This window comes from Taudactylus pleione, unplaced genomic scaffold, assembly GCF_031769625.1.
Source record: "Taudactylus pleione unplaced genomic scaffold, aTauple2 ptg000185l, whole genome shotgun sequence".
NCBI classification, from domain to species: Eukaryota; Metazoa; Chordata; class Amphibia; order Anura; family Myobatrachidae; genus Taudactylus; species Taudactylus pleione.
In genome coordinates, this window is record NW_028284587.1 from 2,847,915 (window position 1) to 2,870,926 (window position 23,012).

The 23,012-nt window shown below is 48.0% G+C and overlaps 1 protein-coding gene across 3 annotated transcripts in view; it reads left to right on the plus strand.

Moving 5' to 3' along the window:
* ETS1 (ETS proto-oncogene 1, transcription factor) overlaps window positions 1-23,012 on the plus strand; it is a 474,993-nt gene that overhangs the window by 249,925 nt on the left and 202,056 nt on the right. For 2 of the 3 annotated variants that reach the window (XM_088476264.1, XM_088476265.1), the window contains one exon: window positions 19,961-20,040. The exons of the other annotated variant lie outside the window; for it this stretch is intronic. In XM_088476264.1, the coding sequence (XP_088332390.1) occupies window positions 19,972-20,040 (69 nt within the window). In that variant the 5' untranslated portion in view covers window positions 19,961-19,971. The remainder of the gene's footprint in view (window positions 1-19,960; window positions 20,041-23,012) is intronic. 3 annotated transcript variants of the gene reach the window in all.

Consider the following 23,012-nt stretch of genomic DNA (forward strand, 5'->3'; position numbering starts at 1 on the left):
CCTGTCCTACATCATTTACACCTCCACATACCTGTCCCCATCATTTACACCTCCACATACCTGTCCCACATCATTTACACCTCCACATACCTGTCCCCATCATTTACACCTCCACATACCTGTCCCACATCATTTACACCCCCACATACCTGTCCCACATCATTTACACCCCCACATACCTGTCCCCATCATTTACACCTCCACATACCTGTCCCACATCATTTACACCTCCACATACCTGTCCCCATCATTTACACCTCCACATACCTGTCCCACATCATTTACACCTCCACATACCTGTCCCCATCATTTACACCTCCACATACCTGTCCCACATCATTTACACCCCCACATACCTGTCCCACATCATTTACACCCCCACATACCTGTCCCCATCATTTACACCTCCACATACCTGTCCCCATCATTTACACCTCCACATACCTATCCTACATCATTTACACCTCCACATACCTGTCCCACATAATTTACACCTCCACATACCTGTCCCCATCATTTACACCCCCACATACCTGTCCCCCATCATTTAACCCATTATTGAACATTTTACAAAAATGTTCCTGAAAACTGACAAAATATGCTATATAAACCTCCAAATGCACCCCTTATAGTGAACATATCTATCTGTATCATATCTATCTACCTACAGTGGTGCTTCAAAGTTTGTAAACCCTTCAGAAGTTTCTATATTTCTGCTGCAATTTGGCCTAAAACTACATCAGATTTTCACACAAGTCCGAAAAGTAGACGAAGAACCAAATCAAACAAATGAGACAAAAAATTAGACCTGCACATTTTTGTTTTGAGGAAAATTATCCAATACCACATATCTGTGAGTGGCCAAACTATGTGACCCTTTGCTTTCAGTATCTGGCAAGACCTCCTTGTGCAGCAATAACTGCTTCTAAGCGTCACGGAGTGAGGTCCTTGCTAATCTGAGCCCCTGACGTTAGGTCCTTGCTAATCTGAGCCCCTGACGTTAGGTCCTTGCTAATCTGAGCCCCTGACGTTAGGTCCTTGCTAATCTGAGCCCCTGACGTTAGGTCCTTGCTAATCTGAGCCCCTGACGTTAGGTCCTTGCTAATCTGAGCCCCTGACGTTAGGTCCTTGCTAATCTGAGCCCCTGACGTTAGGTCCTTGCTAATCTGAGCCCCTGACGTTAGGTCCTTGCTAATCTGAGCCCCTGACGTTAGGTCCTTGCTAATCTGAGCCCCTGACGTTAGGTCCTTGCTAATCTGAGCCCCTGACGTTAGGTCCTTGCTAATCTGAGCCCCTGACGTTAGGTCCTTGCTAATCTGAGCCCCTGACGTTAGGTCCTTGCTAATCTGAGCCCCTGACGTTAGGTCCTTGCTAATCTGAGCCCCTGACGTTAGGTCCTTGCTAATCTGAGCCCCTGACGTTAGGTCCTTGCTAATCTGAGCCCCTGACGTTAGGTCCTTGCTAATCTGAGCCCCTGACGTTAGGTCCTTGCTAATCTGAGCCCCTGACGTTAGGCCCTTGCTAATCTGAGCCCCTGACGTTAGGCCCTTGCTAATCTGAGCCCCTGACGTTAGGCCCTTGCTAATCTGAGCCCCTGACGTTAGGCCCTTGCTAATCTGAGCCCCTGACGTTAGGCCCTTGCTAATCTGAGCCCCTGACGTTAGGCCCTTGCTAATCTGAGCCCCTGACGTTAGGTCCTTGCTAATCTGAGCCCCTGACGTTAGGTCCTTGCAGGCACAATGGGAATTACATGGCTCGTCATGACCACCTGTCTCGGGTGCCGGAAGTCCTCTGCCGCAAGTTTTAAAGGATATATTATTACAACTCTTCTGTGACATGGAACGAAAGGGAGATGCCTTCAGTCTTTCACTTTTCACGTCTGTGCTGCAATTATGAGCAGGAGGTGAGAAGGAAAGGAGATCTACTCAGAGGTCAAACAGTTTAACCCTTCCATGGGTGCACAAGAAAGCACAGGTTCATCACCAGTGGTTGTGTCAAGGGGTTAACTTTCCCCACATACACTGTAGCCTACAGAGAATCGTGCAGAAGTGAATTCATCAGCTGGATGTATGTCTGAGGGGTTTTACGGATACATGGCGGGGAGGGGACTGTCTTTCAGTTACTGAAAAACACCGCATGCAAATCACCAGGAGAATCCACAGCCTGTGTCAGACTGAAGTGTCAGATGAGAGGGGTTATCTGTAGATTAAACCCAGATGTTACACATTGTCCCTGGGGCTACAAGTCTTCCCCTTTCTCTATGTCTACGCTGTCTATGTCAGAGTATATTTCAGCATTGTGTATGGTGCTTTCTGCATGTCCTGCTGTCAGAAAGCCAGGAACGTGTCTCAGAATTATGGGGTTTTTTTTTTTCGCTGCTATGAACCCCGCAGGAGATGGCGACCCATGTCTATCTGGGGAGGGAGACTCATGGAGCATACACAGGGTCAGATGCGTCAGATGAACGATTCAACGTTTTGAACTGCGAACGATTTTTGACTCCAAAACTGACTGCAAACACATCAGATGTCAGATATCGTTATCTGACCATCGGGAATGCGCATCGTTCATCGTTCAGATGTGTCAGATTTTCCTTCAGATATGAACGACTGAACGATTTTTTAAATCGTTATCGTTCAGATCTGAAGAAAAATCTGACCGTGTGTATGCACCAATACTATAACCATACTTGCCGACAATCAGCTCCAGCCTTCCGGGAGGGAGCTGATTATCGGCTAACAGCGGGGGGCGGGGCCGGCCATTGGGGGCGGGGCCGGGCCTGTCAGGTTGTTTCTCATTGGGGGTGGAGCCGGGGGCGCACGATCGCGTCAATGTGGCTCCGCCCCCTCTTCACAATGCCATTATTTTCGGTGTTGTGAAGCAGGGGGCGGGGCCACGATGACACGATTCAGCGAGAATCGCGTCACCGCCCCCCCCTGCTGCGGGGGTTTCTAATTGTTTCAGGGGGGAGGTAGGGAGGGTCAGAGACTTCCGAGAGGCTTGCCTGCCTTTCCAGGGGACCGGGAGCGGCACCCGAAAATCGGGAGGCTCCCGGCCAAATCGGGAGGGTAGGCAAGCCTGACTATAACACTACTACAGTACATCACCTGGATGATGGCGGCTATTAGCAGTAATCGTATTCATCCCTGAAGAATAAAAGCAGGTTATGTGGCAGTCTACATCCCTACCCAACTCCTTATATGTCTGACATTACTGACACCAGCTCTGGGAAATGGAGAGAAGCCCCCGAACTTTGACGAATCGACACAAATAGAAAATAAAAATAATACTGAAGAAACCTCTACACGAATACCCCATAAATGTAACAACACAGCGGCAATGACAACCGGGAGCAATTCAATAAACATACAATGACCATTATATAAAGTGTTCATGGGGCCTGATTCAGACATGGTCGCAAGCGCTAAGCGCCCGCAACTGGGTCGATGGTGGCCCACAGCGCATGCGCACGACGGAGCCAGCTCCGTCGTGTGCATGCACGAGACCCGGCTAATGACAGGCAATCCATCGCTCCGGGTCTCGCACCAAAGGGGGCGTGCTGTCGATGTTGAGTTTCAGCTCGCCCCCTTTGGTGGGCGGGCCGGGGGGGGTGGCTGCCCAAACTGAGGCATTCCCATAAGAATGCCTGTCGTTTAGGGGCGGCCCCACTGACATCACGAGTGATGTCAGTGGGAGAGATTTCGGCTCTGTTAGAGCCGAAATCTCTCTGGGGCTTGCGGCCACGAGACCCTACCACAAGGGTCTCGTCGCAAGCCCGATGGTCATGATGGTCTTGACTCTTGACCATCGCCACCATCAACCTGGCCGCTCGCTATAGCTGTGGGTGGTCACCAACAGCTATGCGAGCGGCCAGGAGGCTGCACAATAAAAAAAAAAAAACGCCCTGATTCAGACCGAGCGAGTAGTATGGTCACCGTGCATTTGCTAAGGGGCATATATCACTAAATATTTGTGGGATACCCTTTATCTGGTGGTGACTGCAAATATGATGTATCTCCTGAGTGTATCTACGGGGGTCTGCAGCAGATGTCTGTGATATCCGCCGCGATCCCCCGCTATTGATCGCAAAAGCAGCCCCTATAAAAACCAACGGGAGCTGCTTATTGGCCGAGTTTACCAACATGGCATTAGTCGTTGTAGCCTATGCGCTACTTTCCGCAAAAAGTACAGAGGGCCTGATTCAGAGCCGCTCGTAAGCGGCCTCTTATTCGCTCCGAGCGATGTTCGCACAACTGCGCATGCGTATGGGTCATAATGCGCATGCGCCAACCAGTCAGTGCGATCGGAAATCGAGCGCTCGCCAAATAGCGAGTGCCTGCTAATTTGAGTAACAGAATGAGGCGTTTGTGGGTGGTAACAGGGGAAGGTGCTTGAAAACGGGGGAGTGGTGATCCGAACGCAGGCGTGCCAAAAGGTCAAAACGGGCGTTTTAAGGGTGTGCATAATTAACAAAGCAGCGTCATCGGCCACGTCACTTGGTTGTTTCTTAGCCTGAACTGCTCGCATGATTGCGGTAGGATAAACCTACCACAAGCACTGCGAGCAGTTCAGATGCCTTTCGATGTACTCGATTAATTTAATAAATAGCGGAGATGACGTAGGATGTGAGCGGCCAGGGGGCGTCTTTACAAAATAGCGAGCGCTTGTTTTGTTCGCTCGCTCAGACATAGAGGCGTCAACAGACCGCAAAGAGCGAGCGCTCAATTTAAATAGCCGGCCCCTTTTTCTGACCGAGCGAGCGCAAATAGCGTCCGGCTCTGAATCAGGCCCTGAGAGCGGGATCCGTAGGGTCCAGAAGGAGAAGCGATCGTTTCGCTTCTAACACCACAAAGATGAGCTCCGTACGGAGACCCTGTCCCCGCGGGTGTATTCAATGCATCCCCGGCGATGTATAAATTCTTATTGTTGTGAATAGCAGTGATAAGAAATTATAATTATCGGGTCTACAACCCTATAAATGTAATTAAGGGCGGTCTTTACAGACGGCGAAACTATCAACACAAAACCGTCATTTTCAAACGTGTCTCGCTACAAGTCGTCATCCTGATATTATTCTTTTTTTTTTCTAAATATAAATTGCTAAACACCGTTATATAAACCACAAGTTAACCAAAAAATGAAGGAAGAGGAGGTGGTGACAGGTGAGGTAGCTGAAATAGTAATTTCCCTGTCATTGAGCAAAAAAAAAAAAAGCCTCCCCCCGATTGGGTCAGTCTGGGACCTGGGGTGTCCGAACATCCCTTGAGCCCCTTCCGGGAGGGAGCAGTCAGGCTTCCATTGCGGGGGGCGTGTCGCGGCAGAAAGGGGGCATGGTTCTGTGATGATGCAATGCTGGGGGCGGAGCATGGGGTGTGACTGAGTCATTGTGGTCCCGCCCCCTCTTCACAGTGCCAAGATGAATGGCATTGTGAAGCATGGGGCGGGGCCACAACTACGTGATTCAGCACTTGCCTGCCTGTCCGGGGGGCCGTGAGTGGCATCCGATTTTCGGGAGGCTTCCGGCCGAATCGGGAGGGTAGGCAAGTATGACATGGATGTCTGATCTAATCCTAAATAGCATTGACCCAGCCTAGTCATAGGTTGTGTACCAGGGTTAAAAACATTAGAAAATGTTGTACTACTTTACTTACCAAATTAAAGTGTTATCTGCAACGGCGGCAGCTCCTTACCCGTTTATGCCCCCAGTCCCATACCATAATATAATAAAATAACGGATGTGGGTAAAAGCTGGGTTCTGCCAGCTTCACCCTAAATTCACATAAAAAGCTGGATCCACACTAAAGTCACATAAAACCCGGATTCATCCTAAGGCCACATAAAAAGCTGGATCCACATTACAGGCTCACACACACCTGGATTCACTAAATTCACATAAAAAAACAGATCCACACCTCAAACAGACACCCAGTCCCAATGCTAATTTATCCTGTTGGGTTATTTCCGTAAGCACGCCAGGGTCTGTGCACTCAGGGGCTAATTCAGCAGAGCACGCAATTATCGGCAAACTGCGCATGCGCAAGACCCTGTGAGTGTGCAGAATGGGTCCTGCTAACACGCATGCTAGCCCTTGAATGCCTCGGCCTGATTGAAAGGCAGAAGTATTTATGGGGCTGGGTTCGCCGGCATTCCCGGAAATAGGGCGTGTCTGCCCCATTTTCCAGGATTGGCCAGCCAGTCTGCTGGGCTCGCAAGTCGGCCAGCCTGAGTAAGCTGAGACTTACTCGGCTGGACGGCCGCCCGGCGCCGCCTGGGATCACAATCGCGACCATCGACCACCATTGGTCGCGATTGTGATCCCAGCACTGCGACCTCCGTTGCAGTACTGGGATCGCAAATGCAGCAGGGGGTGTCATACACCTGCTGCTTTTGCATGATTGCAAAGATCGCATTGCAAAGCTGCTTGCGTGCATACATCATATATCTATAGCCTGCGTGCATACATCATATATCTATAGCCTGTGTGCATACATCATATATCTGTAGCCTGCATGCATACATCATATATCTATAGCCTGCGTGCATGCATCATATCTATAGCCTGCGTGCATACATCATATCTATAGCCTGCGCGCATACATCATATATCTATAGCCTGCGCGTATACATCATATATCTATAGCCTGCATGCATGCATCATATCTATAGCCTGCTTGCATACATCATATATCTATAGCCTGCATGCATACATCATATATCTATAGCCTGCATGCATACATCATATATCTATAGCCTGCGTGCATACATCATATATCTATAGCCTGCATGCATACATCATATATCATATATCTATAGCCTGAGTGCATACATCATATCTATAGCCTGTGTGCATACATCATATATCTATAGCCTGCGTGCATACATCATATATCTATAGCCTGCGTGCATACATCATGTATCTATAGCCTGCATGCATACATCCTATATCTATAGCCTGCGTGCATACATCATATATATGTAGCCTGCGTGCATACATCATATATCTATAGCCTGAGTGCAGCTTTGCAACTGCTATCCTTGCTGAATCAGGCCCTCAGATCACTGCCTAACTGACTGACTGTGCATTTAGGGCCTGATTCAGGTTATTTCGCAAAGCTGCATTTCGCACGCACCCCGCTCGCTGCGAAAATATGCTAATGAATGCAATCTCACGGCAACCGCAGCACTACACCAAGACGCTGATCAGTGTATATTGCCTGCCCACTTCCCATGACATGCATTTGCAAGTCAGCAAAAACATCGGTACCATCGAGTAACATCGGAACCATCCGCGCAGTTGTGGTTGACCTCACCCTACCGCAGAAACTGCTAAACGTGATATGCTGTGCAGTATTGTCTGATATCACTCTATTTATAATCAATCAGCGATATATTTGTTATCACTCGTTACTAATCTTAAATGGAGCTCCAACCAATCAGCTCCTAATTGTCATTTTACAGGCTGTGGGCCTGATTCAGAGCCGGACGCAATTTGTGGACGGTCGTTCAGGAAAAGGGGGTGGCTATTCAAATGAACCGTTCGCTCTTTGCGGTCTGTTCACGCCTCTATGTCTGAACGAGCGAACAAAACATGCGGTCGTTTTTTGGATAACTACGCCCCCTGGCCACTCGCATCCTACGTCATGTCCGCTATTTATTAGATTAATCGAGTACATCGACCAGCGTATGAACTGCTCGCTATTCTTGTGGTTGGTTTTTCCTACCACAATCTTGCGAGCAGTTCTGACTATAAAATAACCCAGTGACGTGGTCAATGACGCTGCTGTATTAATTATGCACACCCATAAAACGCACGTTTTGACCTTTAAGCACGCCTACGTTTGGATCTCCACTCCCCGTTTTCAAGCACCTTCCCCTGTTACCACCCACATACGCCTCATTCTGTCACTCAAAATAGCAGGCATTCGCTATTCAGCGAACAAACTATTTTCGGCCGCACTGACTGGTTCGCGCATGCGTATTACGATCCGTACGCATGCGCAGTTGGGCAAACATCGCTCGGAGCGAACGAGCGGCCAATTACGAGCGGCTCTGAATCAGGCCCTGTGTTTGAAAAATGACAGCTAGGAGCTGATTGGTTGGAACATCATTTAAGATTAGTAACAAGTGATAACAAGAATATCGCTGGTTGATAAATGAGGCACTTAGTATTGCCATTAATATATGTGATGCTTCAATTTTTATTCTTACTGAGCACGCGTACGTACGTACAGACTAGGGGTGAGCGGGTTCGGATTTCTGAAATCCGAACCCCCCCGAGCCCCCCCGATCCGAGTCCGATCCGAGTCAGGCTCGACTTTTCCCGCCTGACTCGGATCTGAAATCGAGGCAAAACGTCATCATCCCGCCTTCCGAGTCTCGCGGGTTTTGGATCCTATATAAGGTACCCGCGTCGGCGCCATTTTCTCACTCGGCTGTGGACAGTGAAGAGGGAGGGTGGGAGTTAGGGCTGTGTAGTGTAGTGTAGTGTAGTGCTGCTGTTGTCCACTACTTCAAAGTCCATAGGGGCTGGCTGTGTTGTGCTGCTGTTGTTAATAGGGGCTGTGTCCACTACTTCAAAGTCCATAGGGGCTGGCTGGACTGTGTTGTGCAGTCAGTTCTCCATAGGGGCTGTGTCCACTCCAAAGTCCTGTGCAGTGTCCCAGTCCTAAAGGAGTGCTGTAGTGTTGTCCAGGGGGTGCTCTGTCCATCAGGGGTGCTCCCCCCAAGTGCTAAAAAAATAATATATTTTCTGTGTTTGTGAATTGTGTGCGCAGTAGCCGCACGTGCATCAACAAAGTAGTGCCAAGCGTGCGCCTGTGTCATAAGTAAAGGGCCGGCTGGCTTGACCGTTAAAGGGTGCTGTAACCCCCGAAAGTACACTCCAGTCCAAACCAAAAAAAAATTATTTTCTGTGTTTGTGAATTGTGTGCGCAGTAGCCGCACGTGCATCAACAAAGTAGTGCCAAGCGTGCGCCTGTGTCATAAGTAAAGGGCCGGCTGGCTTGACCGTTAAGGGTGCTGTAACCCCCGAAAGTACACTCCAGTCCAAACCAAAAAAAAATTATTTTCTGTGTTTGTGAATTGTGTGCGCAGTAGCCGCACGTGCATCAACAAAGTAGTGCCAAGAGTGCGCCTGTGTCATAAGTAAAGGGCCGGCTGGCTTGACCGTTAAAGGGTGCTGTAACCCACAAAGTACACTCCAGTCCAAACCAAAAAAAAAATTATTTTCTGTGTTTAGCCGCACGTATATATCAAATCGATATAACATAAATGGAGGACCAAACTTTCTCCGATAAAAATAAAATAGAGAAAGATCAAGAACCACTTCCTCCTAGTGCTGAAGCTGCTGCCACTAGTCATGACATAGACGATAACATGCCATCAACGTCGTCTGCCAAGGCCGATGCCCAATGTCATAGTAGAGGGCACATACAATCCCAAATGGCAAAGTTCAGGAAAATGACCTTGAAAAAGACATTTAAATCAGCTGAAGAGAAACGTAAACTTGCCAATATGCCATTTACGACACGGAGTGGCAAGGAACGGCTAAGGTCGATCCCTAGTATGTTCATGACTAGTGGTTCAGCTTCACATGACGATGGAAGCCCTCCTCCCACTAAAAAAATCAAAAGAGTTAAGCTGGCAAAAGCACAGCGAAGAACTGTGCTTTCTAAGAAGATATCACAAATCCCCAAGGAGAGTCCAAGTGTGGTGGTGGTTGCGATGCCTGACCTTCCCAGCACTGGACGGGAAGAGGTGGCTCTTTCCACCATTTGCACGCCCCCTGCAAGTGCTGAAAGGAGCACCCACAGTCCACTTGCTGATATGCAAATTGAAGATGTCACTGTTGAAGTACAACAGGATGAGGATACTGGTGTAGCTGGCGCTGAGGAGGAAGTTGGCGAGGAGGATTCTGATGGTGATGTGGTTTGTTTAAATCAGGCTCCGGGGGAGACAGTTGTTGTCCGTGGGATGAAAAAGCCCATCACGGTCATGCCTGGGCAGAAGACCAAACATTCCACCTCTTTGGTCTGGCAATATTTCTATCCAAATCCGGACAACAACTGTCTTGCCATATGTACCATATGTAAAGGTGAAATAAGTAGGGGTAGGGACGTCAACCACCTAGGAACATCCTCCCTTATACGGCACCTGCAGCGCGTTCATAAAAAGTTACTGTCAAGTTCAGAAACTTTGGCTAAGACCGTAAGCAGTCCAGGGACACCTAAATCCCGTTGTCCTGTTGTATCCAAGCGCCTGCAAACCACACCATCAACTCCCTCCTCGTCAATTTCCTCCTTAGTCAGGATCGGAAGTAGTCCTGCAGGCCATGTCACTGGCATGACTGACTCTCCTATCCGGGATTCCTCTGGAGGATCCTGCATTGCTACGCCTACTGCTGCCGCTGCTGCTGTTGCTGCTGCTGGGAGTCGTTCATCATCCCAGAGAGGAAGTAGGAACACCACTACTTTTACTAAACAATTGACCCTCCAACAGTCCTTAGCGAGGAGGATGAAGTACGACAGCAGTCATCCTGAAGCAAAACGTATAACTGAGGCCTTGACTGCTATGTTGGTGTTAGACGTGCGTCCGGTATCCGCCATTAGTGCAGTGGGATTTAGACAATTGATGGAGGTAGTGTGTCCCCGGTTCCAAATCCCGTCTAGATTCCACTTCACTAGGCAGGCGATACCGAGACTGTACAGAAACGTCAGAAAAAGTGTCCTCAGTGTCCTGAAAAATGCCGTTGTACACAATGTCCACTTAACCACGGACATGTGGACAAGTGGAACAGGGCAGACTAAGGACTATATGACTGTGACAGCCCACTGGGTAGATGTATCACCTTACGCAGCAACAGCAGCAGCGTCACCAGTAGCAGCATCTCAGAAACGCCAGCTCGTTACAAGGCAGGCTACGCTGTGTATCACCGGTTTCAGTAAGAGGCACACCGCCGACAACCTCTTAGAGAAACTGAGGGAAATCATCGCCCAGTGGCTTACCCCACTTAGACTCTCCTGGGGATTTGTGATATCTGACAACGCCACCAATATTGTGCGGGCATTACATCTGGGCAAATTCCAGCACGTCCCATGTTTTGCTCACACAATAAACTTGGTGGTGCAGAATTTTCTGAAAAGCGACAGGGGCGTGCAGGAGACGCTTTGGGTGGCCCGAAAAATTTCTGGCCACTTTCGCCATTCAGCGACTGCGTGCCGAAGACTGGAGCGCCAGCAAACACTCTTGAACCTGCCCCGCCATCACCTGAAGCAAGAGGTTGTGACGCGGTGGAACTCAACCCTCTATATGCTTCAGAGGATGGAGGAGCAGCAAAAGGCCATACAAGCCTATACATCCACCTATGACATAGGCAAAGGAGGGGGTATGCACCTGACTCAAGCGCAGTGGAGAATGATTTCCGTGTTGTGCAAGGTTCTCCAGCCCTTCGAACTTGCCACACGTGAAGTCAGTTCAGACACAGCCAGCTTGAGTCAGGTCATTCCCCTCATCAGGCTTTTGCAGAAGCAGCTGGAGAAAGTGAAGGAGGAGCTAAGACGGAGCGATTCCGCTCGGCATGTGGGACTTGTGGATGAAGCCCTTCATTCGCTTTGCCAGGATTCCAGGGTGGTCAATCTGTTGAAATCAGACCACTACATTTTGGCCACCGTGCTTGATCCTAGGTTTAAAGCCTATGTGGTGTCTCTCTTTCCGGCCGACACAAGCCTGCAGAGGTGCAAAGACCTGCTGGTGAACACACTGTCAGCTGAAGCGGAACGTGACACGTCAACGGCTCCTTCTTCATTTTCTCCCGCAACTGGGGCTGCCAGGAAAAAACTTAGGTATCCTAAGCAACCCGCTGGCGGTGATGCAGGGCAGGCAGGACCAAGTTTGGACATCTGGTCTGGACTGAAGGACCTGGCAACAATTTCTGACATGTCTACTGTCACTGCATATGATACTGTCACCATTGACAGAATGGTGGAGGATTACATCGGTGACAGCATCCAAGTAGGCATGTCAGACAGTCCATACCTGTACTGGCAGGAAAAAGAGGCAATTTGGAGGCCCCTGTACAAGCTGGCTCTATTTTACCTGAGTTGCCCCCCCTCCAGTGTGTACTCCGAAAGAGTGTTTAGTGCAGCCGGGAACCTTGTCAGCGAAAGGCGTAGGAGGTTGCTTCCACAGAATGTGGAGAAGATGATGTTCATCAAAATGAATTATCAGCTCTTCCAGGGAGACCAGCCTCCAGAAGGTACAGAGGGACCTGTGGTGGTGGATTCAAGTGGGGACGAGTTAATACTTTGTGAGGATGAGGATGTACACACTGAAGAGGGTGAGGAATCGGTGGATGAGGAGGATGAGGATGACATCTTGCCTCCGTAGAGCCAGTTTGTGCAGGGACACATTAATTTCCAGCTTGTTTTGTGGGGGCCCAAACGAACCAATCATTTCAGCCACAGTTGTGTGGCAGACCCTGGCGCTGAAATGATTGATTTGTTAAAGTGTGCATGTCCTGTTTATACAACATAAGGGTGGGTGGGAGGGCCCAAGGACAATTCCATCTTGCACTTCTTTTTTTTCTTTGCATTATGTACAGTTTGGGGCCTAGTTTTTCTAACTGCCATCCTGTCTGCCACTGCAGTGTCACTCCTAGATGGGTCACGTGTTTGTGCCGCCCACTCGTGTCGCTTAGCATAGTCATCCAGCTACCTCGGTGCAACCTTTTGGACATGAAAACACTATTGTGAGGTGTGAGGTGTTCAGAATAGACTGGAAATGAGTGGAAATTAAGGTTATTGAGGTTAATAATAGCATAGGAGCAGAGAAACCAACAAATTCTGTGATTTTAGCTGTTTTTATGCTTTTTAAAAAAAAAATACAGATCCAAAACACAAAACCCAGAACCCAAAACACGGAAGGGTGGTTTTGGCAAAACCAATCCAGATCCAAAACACGAAGAAAGATCCAGATCCAAAACCAAAACACAAAACACGAAAAGTGGCCGGTGCACACCCCTAGTACAGACATTACATGTATTGCTGAATAGTTCATGTTGAATTGAACGGGTTAACCACTGCTGTGAGCCAGGAGGAAGGTGCTGTCTGCAGATTCTGTGCGCATTTTGGGCTATTGTTCCCATTGCCTTTGAAATGGAGGCCAAAAAAACTCTAGATGGAGGAAGCCAGTCAGCAGATGTTACTCTGAAACTGCTACAGGATCTAAGGCACAGCTAAACGATTCTATTTTTATACAGACGGGGCTTCCGAGCATTCAGGGGGTCTGGCTGTCTGAGGAGAGAGGCACAAAAGAAAGGCTTAATATGAGTTTATTTTCCTTTGCACTGGAGGCTTGGGGCAGTGGTGGCACTCGCAGACCTTTGTGAGTGTGGCAGGAAAAGGTGGGGAAGACAGAATACTTAGGCTGTGCCCAGGGGCAGTCAGTGCACAGATCACTATTACAATGGTTTCCTTAGAGGACCCTGGATACACTCATGCAATGATTGATACAAAGCACATATAGCACATCCCAAAGTTGTGATGTACAAAGCTGACTGTTCACATACAGAAATAAGGTGTATGTAATGCGATCTATCGGAGCCCCTGTCCCTGCATGTAATTCTTAAGGTGCATACACACACAACGATTTTCTGAACGATTATCGATAACGTTCAATCGTTGAAAAAATTATTCACTTTCTGAGTTTAAACGATGAACGATTATCATTCATGCGCGTTCACGTTTGTACTAGTGTGTAGTTCAGTCAGACTGACCAACTGAATGATTTTCATTAAGGGAATATGGAAAAATCGTTTGTAGTTCAAAAAAATCGTTCATTACACTTTAAAAAGTCTGACAGATAATCTGACAGAAAATCGTTCAGAAAATCGTTGGTAACAAAATCGTTGTGTGTGTATGCAGCTTTAGTGCATGCTGGCCGTACGTCATTTGTTATGTGAGAAGAGATTATGGGGTCTAGTTACTAAGCAGTGTTAGGAGACAGAGGGCCTGATTCAGACCCGGTCGCGAGCGCTGAGCGCTCACAACCGGGTCGATGGTGGCCCACAGCGCATGCGCACGACGGAGCCGGCTCCATCGTGCGCATGCGCGAGACCCGGCTAGCGACGGGCAATCCGTCGCTCCAGGTCTCGCACCAAAGGGGACGAGCTGTCGATGTTGAGTGACAGCTCGTCCCCTTTGGTGGGCGGGCCGGGGGGTGGCTGGCAAAATGGAGGCGTTTCCATGAGAGCGCCTGCCGTTTAGGAAAGGCCCCATTGACATCACTAGTGATGTCAGTGTAGAGCTTCCGGCTCTGGTTGAGCCGAAATCTCTCTGGGGCTTGCGATGAATGAGACCCTACCACAAGGGTCTCGTTGTAAGCTCGATGATCGCGATGGTCTTGACCATCGCGACCATCATCATGGCTGCTCGCTATAGCTGTGGGTGGTCATCTACAGCTATGCGCTCCAAAAAAAAAAAAAGCCTGGCCCTGATTCAGATTGAGCGGCTCTGAATCAGGCCCAGAGTGAAAAGTGATAAGAAAGTGATAATGTGCCAGCCAATCAGCTCCCAACTGTCATCTCACAGGCTGTTTGAAAAATGACAGTTGGGAGCTGATTGGCTGGCACCTTATCACTTTTCACTCTGTCTCCTAACACTGCTTAGTAAATAGACCCCTATAAGTCTTGGGTCTAATTAATAACTGGGCCCCTTTGCCACAGTTGTACAACATCAAGATATTGAAGGCGCAGGAAAGAAACTAAAACACAGACCAGTAAGTTAGTAGTAGTAACTCTTTTGATAAATGTTTCATACTGGGCAATACTCAGTTTACAATACATTATAGTAATAATAAGTTACATTTCTCCTCATTCCATAAAATATTATTTTCTATACAGAAAACATGAAACTTGATGTCTTCACCCTGTGCCTGGGTCACTTTCCACAAAGCACATTCTGTTGTTAGCGCCTCCAGTTTTGAAGGATCTGGGAGCCTGTTTAGATAAACGTGAAGATCAGTTGTTGGGCATCCGTGGCCCATTCTTCACCACTTGTGCAAAGACGCTAATTAGTGGCAATTGTATTAACTTAAGTACCCCAAACTGTTTCATTAGGGCTAATCGGGCACTACTACATTGATCCCCAAAGTTTCTGCATCTTTTTGGGGCGTCCAGGCTGATTTCCCCAATTCTGAGACCACTTTCCGGCTGTTCTGACATTGTGCATCTCTGTTTTCACGTCTTTTGATATTGAATAGGGTGAATCGCGTGGAGGCGCACGATAAGTTTCCGCGATGTAGGCGAAAAGTCCGTCAGGCGAAAAAAGTATTGCGGGTGCGAACCTAATTGAATACGGGCCAAAGTGGGAGATTTCCATGGTTCCAGCTGATTCATTCTGACCATTGCTAATACTGGATTCTCTGTTTTGAAGAATCATCCCTGCGATGTGGCCGGAACGCATTCCGGGATGCTGCGCATGCGCAGTCCCGCGGACTGCACATGAGCGGCGCCCATTGCCGGCGGAGGGATCTGGAAGATCCCTCCGCCGGCTCAAATGCGGTAAGTGCCCATAGTACACAGCGGCTAACGCTATCTGCAGATGGCGTTAGCTGCTGGGGTCAATATCTGGAATGCGAAGCATTCCCGATATTGATACATTTGGCAGCATCGCATCCCCATAGAAACCTATGGGGGAGGCGGCTGCCGGCGGCAATGGAGGGATCTCAGCAGGTATCGGCGATACAGTATCGGAGATACCTGCTACAGTCCCTCCTTCATACATTCGGGGGATACTAAGTATTTGAGGTAAAACCCGAAAACAGGTGTTTTCGGGGAATTTACCTCAAATGATCTTTGATAAATGTGCCCCTAGATCTTTGTAGGTCACCCAGGTTATGGTGGCATGATAGCATCACTTTTATGCGGACTTGTTAGCTGCTATCTGCCTTTTAAACATATCCCAACGGTGCTCTATTCTAGGTCAGGTGACTGTGGCAGCTGTTAGAGTACACTGAAGTCATTGTCATGTTAATAGAACTGGCTTGAGCTGATGTGTGCTTTGTGACATGGTGCATTCTCCTGGTGCAAGTGTAACCATGCAAAGATAGGAAGAATGGTCATAAGGGGATGTGCGTTAGGTGGTCAGCAACAAACCAACCGACTTCTAACTTGCCCCTGATCTGTGCAGTGCTTTCAGTCCGACCGCAAAGGCGAAGCTGCACCAGGGTGTCACCCTCAGAGGGGATGACACCAAAATGCCGGCTCCTCCTCAGTGACAGGAGCCGGGTGCTGCAGTGAGACATTCTCCTGCAGCATCCGGCTCCTGTCATAGAAGAGGAGCCGACAGTGCTGACAGCCCAGGCTCCGGGGGAAGCCCAGCACCTTCGGTGATGCTGGGCTTCCCCAGGGAGTGATGTTATTGGGATCCCAAGTGAGGCTACGCCCTTTTATTTTAGACCACACCTCCTTTTCGGATAAGGACTCGCAGGGATAGTCAAAGTGCGCACCAGGTGTCACCAGACCAAATCGCGCAAGATCCGACAATTCCGGGATTATGACATTTTGCCTTGTTGTGAGGCCCGAATTCTGCTGGGGGAAATGAGGCATGCCTCGCTTTGACTCTGTACCCCCAAGTTCAGGTGTGTTTGGTTTTCTTAAATACCGAATTGCTCATTTCTAGCTCAAACATTACTAAGTATATGCAGGGTTGGACTGGCCCACAGGGGTACAGGGGAAATCCCCGGTGGGCCCTACCACTTGCTCTAATGTCAGGTTCCAGACTGTGCACTTGAATAAAACATTGTTACTCTATTAGAGGGTCAGTTACATGGTCTCTAATGTCTGACCAAACCTCTGTGGGGGCTGGCCTCATCCCCTGTAGCAACTGACCACACCCCAAAGCATGGGCCCCTACCATTGCATTCCCCCGGTAGGCCTACATGCTCCAGTCCGACACTGAGTATATGAAATAGAGTAGAAGGACCACGACCCTGCTGGGACCATTACAGAATGGCTGCAATCAGAACGCACCAGCAGCTAATTCTAGCTAATAAGTTGGCGGAATAGTTTTTGAATAATATAATTACCAAGTTACTATATGGGCTGTGATATTAGCATAAGCTGCGATGGGAAAAGCAGCCAGTTCTAAGAAGAGCGGAATGTTTTGATTAAACGTTCATTGTTGGAAATGCAAAATAAACGATTTACTGAGCTGAAGAAATGGAGCAGATTTGTTTAGAAATAGGAGTGAAATGACTTTCTCAAGGGCAGGACTTCGAGCTGCTCTAAACAATATTTTCAAATCCATTATAACCACCCTAACAAGCTTCCAGCTTACTGCTGTCAGCGACTAATCACAACGGACTGCTGTTTATAAATAAAGTGCACAAGTCCTTTGTTAGACACATCTGAAAAAATATTCAGGGCCGTCCACCTCTATTTATTTATAAATAGGAGCCATATCAAGATGTTTTCTTTACTTCCCTTTCCAAAACCTGGTGTCAATTATAATTTCATTGCAACACTTTCATCTATTTGTATCATGGCCTATAATAGTGGTGATTTGACCCAACTTATTAAATTGCACAATAACTTATTGTCTGCTAATTCTTTGGATATGTTACAAGTGTTTTGTTCCTTTTATTCTAAACTTTGTGCAAGTTATATGGTTACTGTCAATAGCCCTATTGTAAAAATAAAAAATAAAAAAAATTGCTACATATGTAAGAGTAATATACAAAAAAAAAGTTCAAAATAAGAACAAATAAAAAAATCCATATATCCCTATTACACATAATTGAGAGCACAACAAATAAAGGAGTTTACTCCCAATGTGACCCAGGGAAGAATGATTTTGTGCACATACTAGACAAACTGTCCCTCTAATAAGCACAGATAGGTGCACCCCTTGTGTGCTTTAAAAAATAAAATTAATTTTATGCCACACACTGCGGACACCTGGCTTCACAGAATCCCCCCCCCCCCCCCCGCTAATCAGGACAAATGTCTTGACCATATGACAGTCCTCAGAAATTGGGACTGTCCCGCCAGATAGCAGAACGGTTGGAAGGTATCATTTTAGTGGTGAAGCACTTGTATTTGTAGCGCAAAATGTCAAGAAAGCCCCATCGCTAGAAGAAATAAGTGTTTTTTGCGCTTTGATAAATTAAGCTATATTTCCTTGGATATAGACAGTTAAGGCATGCTTCCTATTTATCTATTTACAACTGAGAGCCAAGGAGATGTCATGGAGATAATGGACCTCATTCAGAGTCGGTCGAAGCGGCCGCACGGTCGTACGGGAAAAGGGGCCGGATATTGAAATTATTCCCTCGCAAGTTGCATCCCTAAGTTCGGATCGGTAGTTGGCCGACCAAGGGGAGGAAGCGGTCAGAAGACTAAAAAATACGCCCCCTTCTCGTACGCTTTGCACGTCATCTCCGGGCATATAAGGATTAATCGAGACCATTGGGAACCATCGGAACTGGTCGTAGAGCTTAAGGTTGACCATACCCTCTCTTAAGCTCTACGATCATGTCAGTGTAAAAACCTCCCATGTCACATGTGTCATGACGCTACTTTGTTAATTATGCACTCCCATAATCCGTATGCACTTCCATAAAACGCTGTTCGCATGATGAGGCACGCCTGCGTTCGGATCTCCACTCCCCCGTTTTCAAGCACCTTCCCCTGTTACCACCCACAAACGCCTCAATCTGTCACTCCAACTACCGACCTGGCTGTGTTCAAGGAGAGAGAAATTTCTGATCGTAGCGGCTAGTTTGCGCACGCGCATTGCAAACTTTACGCATGCGCAGTATAGCGAACATCGGTGGCGTACGACCGTGCGGCCGCTTCGACCGACTCTGAATGAGGTCCAATGTCTCTTTAACTGGATCCTGTACATACTGCTAAGAAAATTATGCTTATTTTTATATGGCTTAAAAGGTAAAGGGTGGAAATAAATCTGTTCTATCAGTCTGTAAGAACAGTTTACTGATCAGAGTCAATCACTAGGGGTGCACAGAAAAGACAGGACTTGTATAGCTTACATCCCTCTACAATATATCTCAGTGTGTATAGTTTTGTTTCCATGTTTAGTTCCACTCTTCACAGATGATCCACCCGGGAAGGGATCATTCAAACATCAGCTGTCCTTTCAGTAGCTAATCAATTATGTGTATCCCATTGATTATGTAAGGAATGTGCATGTATATATATATATATATATATATATATATATATAATATATATATTGTTAGCATTATTCCGTGGTGTATGGATCAGTCAGACACTTGGACAATGTTAAATATAATTAGCTATGATGGGTTCTCACCCGTAGGGTCCTGCATTGGGGATTATTGACCCTGGGGTCAGTGTGAGATACTGAATCTTAACCCCTAATGTTCTATGCACAGTTCTGTGGGTATACAGAAACCAAGGTAAAGTGTATCCAGTTTCAGGGGTTAAATCACACATTTAATAAAACTGCAAAATCAGTATAAAAAAAAATCATCTGTTAGTAAATGTCGTCATTTAGCCCCTGAAACACAACATCGATGATGTTCAATTTAGATCAAATTTTAATCGATTAAAATCGACCTTTAGTAAGTGTACCCCCAGGCTTCAGATTGCTGTCAGGATGGTCTCTCTGTGTTCTCCTGTCAGTATTACTGGGAGCAGGGAAGGAGTCTGACAGGAGGAAGGAAGGAAACATCCTCAGGTTTAATATGCATTTCCTTTATGCAGAAGGGGGATTCAGTATCTCCGCACCACTGTCACTATCTGCCTGACAACACGGGGAGGTGCGTTCTGGGATCTGTGGAAGTGAGGGCACTAAGGGGTGCATGTGGTGGCGGGTGGGTGAGGGGGTTAGGATACCTTGTTTATAAAGGATGTTTATATTGGCCTCTGTGTCTGGTTCTCTATCTCTGGTTGGTTCTCATGGGATTTGTTTGAACACAGGTGATACAGAGATGACTTATTACACAAGTTGCTCCGCCAACGGCTCTGCCACGTACCGGCTGCCACCCTCAGCATCCACGGTAAGTGCAGAACTGTGTACAGTGCCACATCTAATCGTATCTGTGAAATGTTGTGAAGGAAGCGGGGAGGGAATGGGGGGCTGTAGCATCCTACATCAGTCCCTTCTGGGAAAGGAAGTAACTTCACATGCAGTATAATATGTCACTGGAAATTCATGTGTCTGTATTGCACCAACCATACCAGTGATAGGGGTCTATGAACGAAGCCCTGGAGAGAGATAAAGTACCAACCAATTGGCTCCTACCTGTCACTTTACAGGCTGTGTTTGAAAAACGACAGGAGCTGATTGGTTGTACTTTATTTCCAATACTTAGTACATAGACCCCATAGTGAAATACAGTACCGGCCTGTATTGTGCTTAGTACTGTACTGATTACTTATTCTCTTTTATTTATTTATTTGTCCCCACAGAAGGTTCGTAGTGTTGAATATAGGGGAATAAACATCAAAATTACTTTAGTAACACAGGGCCTGATTCAGAGCCGCTCGTAAGCAGCCGCTCGTTCGCTCCGAGCGATGTTCGCACATCTGCGCATGCGTATGGTTCATAATGCGCATGCGCCAACCAGTCAGTGCAGTCGGAAAACGTGTGTTCGCAAAATTGCGAGTGCCTGCTAATTTGAGTGACAGGATGAGGCATTTGTGGGTGGTAACAGGGGAAGGTGCTTGAAAACGGGGAGTGGAGATCCGAACGCAGGCGTGCCAAACGGTCAAAACGGGCGTTTAATGGGAGTGCATAATTAACAAAGCAGCGTCATCGACCACGTCACTTGGTTGTCTTTTAACCTGAACAAGCACTGCGAGCAGTTCAGACGCCTTTCGATGTACTCGATTAACCCAATAGCGGAGATGACATATGATGCGAGCGGCCAGGGGGCGTCTTTACAAAATAGCGAGGGCATGTTTCATTCGCTCGCTCAGACACAGAGGCGTCAACAGATCGCAAAGAGCGAGCGCTCAATTTAAATAGCCGGACCCTTTTTCTGGACGAGCGAGCGCAAATAGCGTCCGGCTCTGAATCAGGCCCACAGTCCCAGGGAATGACGCAGACTTTTACTGCTCTGTAACTCTCCCCTCAAACCTCTAATGTGGCTGTAACCAAGGTGAATTCTAAAATCCTTGTATACCCTGTGTTATTTGTACAGCAGAATACAACATTATATTAAAGCAGAGGTTGGCAAATACCAATCACCACTGCGGCTAAATAAATGAACGGGGGGCAACATTGCTGGGACCCTTGTGTGACACCCTGCAGCCAGAATCTATGCAGCAGTGCCGACCTGGAGCATCCTTAGGATGCTTCAGACTGTCACACCGCTGCCGTTACAGCTCCCCGGAGCATCCTCAGGATGCTCCGGGCATTGCTGTAATCACTGGCGAATGTGGCCACGCCCCCATGTGACATCACATGGAGGGGGCATGGCCTAGACCAGGCCCGCAAATAATGTTATATATATCAAAATGGCCCTCGGCAGAAAAAAGGTTCCCCACCCCTGATCTACAGCATGAGGCACTGCTGCAGCATACTGTATATTAGCCGTGGGTACTGTTGGTGGATTCTGGGTAAAAGCAGTGGGCACTGCTGGTAAGGGATACGTTCAGTATTCCAACGCAGGGGATGTCGGCGCTTAGAATACCGGCAGCAGAAACCCGACACCTGTCATAATCCCGGCACCAGCATCCCGGAGGTAAGTAGCGGGGTTGATAGGAGGGTTTAGAGGTTACGGTTAGGCACAAGGGGGAGGGTTAGGCACTAAGGGGGTGGGTTAGGTATAGGGTGCAGGGAGAGGGAGGTTAGGTTTAGGCACAAGGGAGGTAGGGGTATGGAGAGGGGGAGAGTTAGGATATCTACCGACAGGTGTCGGTATCCTAACCCTGTCGTGATGCCGTTGTTGGAATTTTGACGGCCGTCGTCCTGTACCCATCCCGCTGGTACACACTGGGCCCTGTTGGTATAATGGGTAGGGAGATGGCGGATGAATGTTTGGTACTGCATTGATTGCTCCATGTGTAATGTTTGGTGCACAGTTTTCTGTACAATAAGGTATTTATTATGGACTAGTGACCCAGGGCCTGATTCAGAGCCGGACGCTCTGACCAGAGCGCTCGCTCTGAATCAGGGCCCTCCTCCATTAAAATGGAGCGTCCTCCTGGACGCTCGTATAGCTGTGGGTCACCACCCACAGCATATACGAGCATCCAAAAAGATGGTCGCGATGGTCTTGACCACCGCGACCATCGGACTTGCGATGGAGACCCTGCGGTAGGGTCTCCCTGCCACAAGCCCTGGAGTGATTTTGGCTCTATCAGAGCCAAAATCACTCCCACTGATATCACTAGTGATGTCAGTGGGGCCGGCTTCAAACGGTAGGCGTTCCCATGGGAACGCCTCCGTCTGGCAGGCACGCCCACCAAAGGGGGCATGCTGTCAATCAACATCGACAGCACGCCCCCTTTGGTGCGAGACCCGGAGCGACAGCTGGGCTGTCGCAGTCCGGGTCTCGTGCATGCGCACGACGGAGCTCCCTCCGTCGTGAGCATGCGCAGTGGGGAACATCGACCCACTTGCGAGCGTACTGCCGCTTGCGAGTGGGTCTGAATGACCCCCCCAGTCTCCTTTCCTGATAACTTAGTCCAACTTGCTCACATTTTGTTTTTTAACCCCTCTTGCTCATAAAGGTTTTTCACTCCACCGTCAGCAATGCCATTTACTATTCACAAAAAAATAAAAAAAAGTTTTAAAATGAGGATCATTCCTTCCTGGGCTGAATAGATAAGCACACAGAGGCGCGTGGGTGTAACCTAAACATAATAATGCAGTTTATGATGTGATTATAGTACAGGGTAGTGTCCTCTAAGCAAAGCTACTGCTCGTCATGGCTCAGCAATCAGGGCTCACACAGTGATGCAGCAGACATACACCTGACGCATCTGTAACCCCTAAACCTAGTGCTGGCTTTTAAAGTTTTAC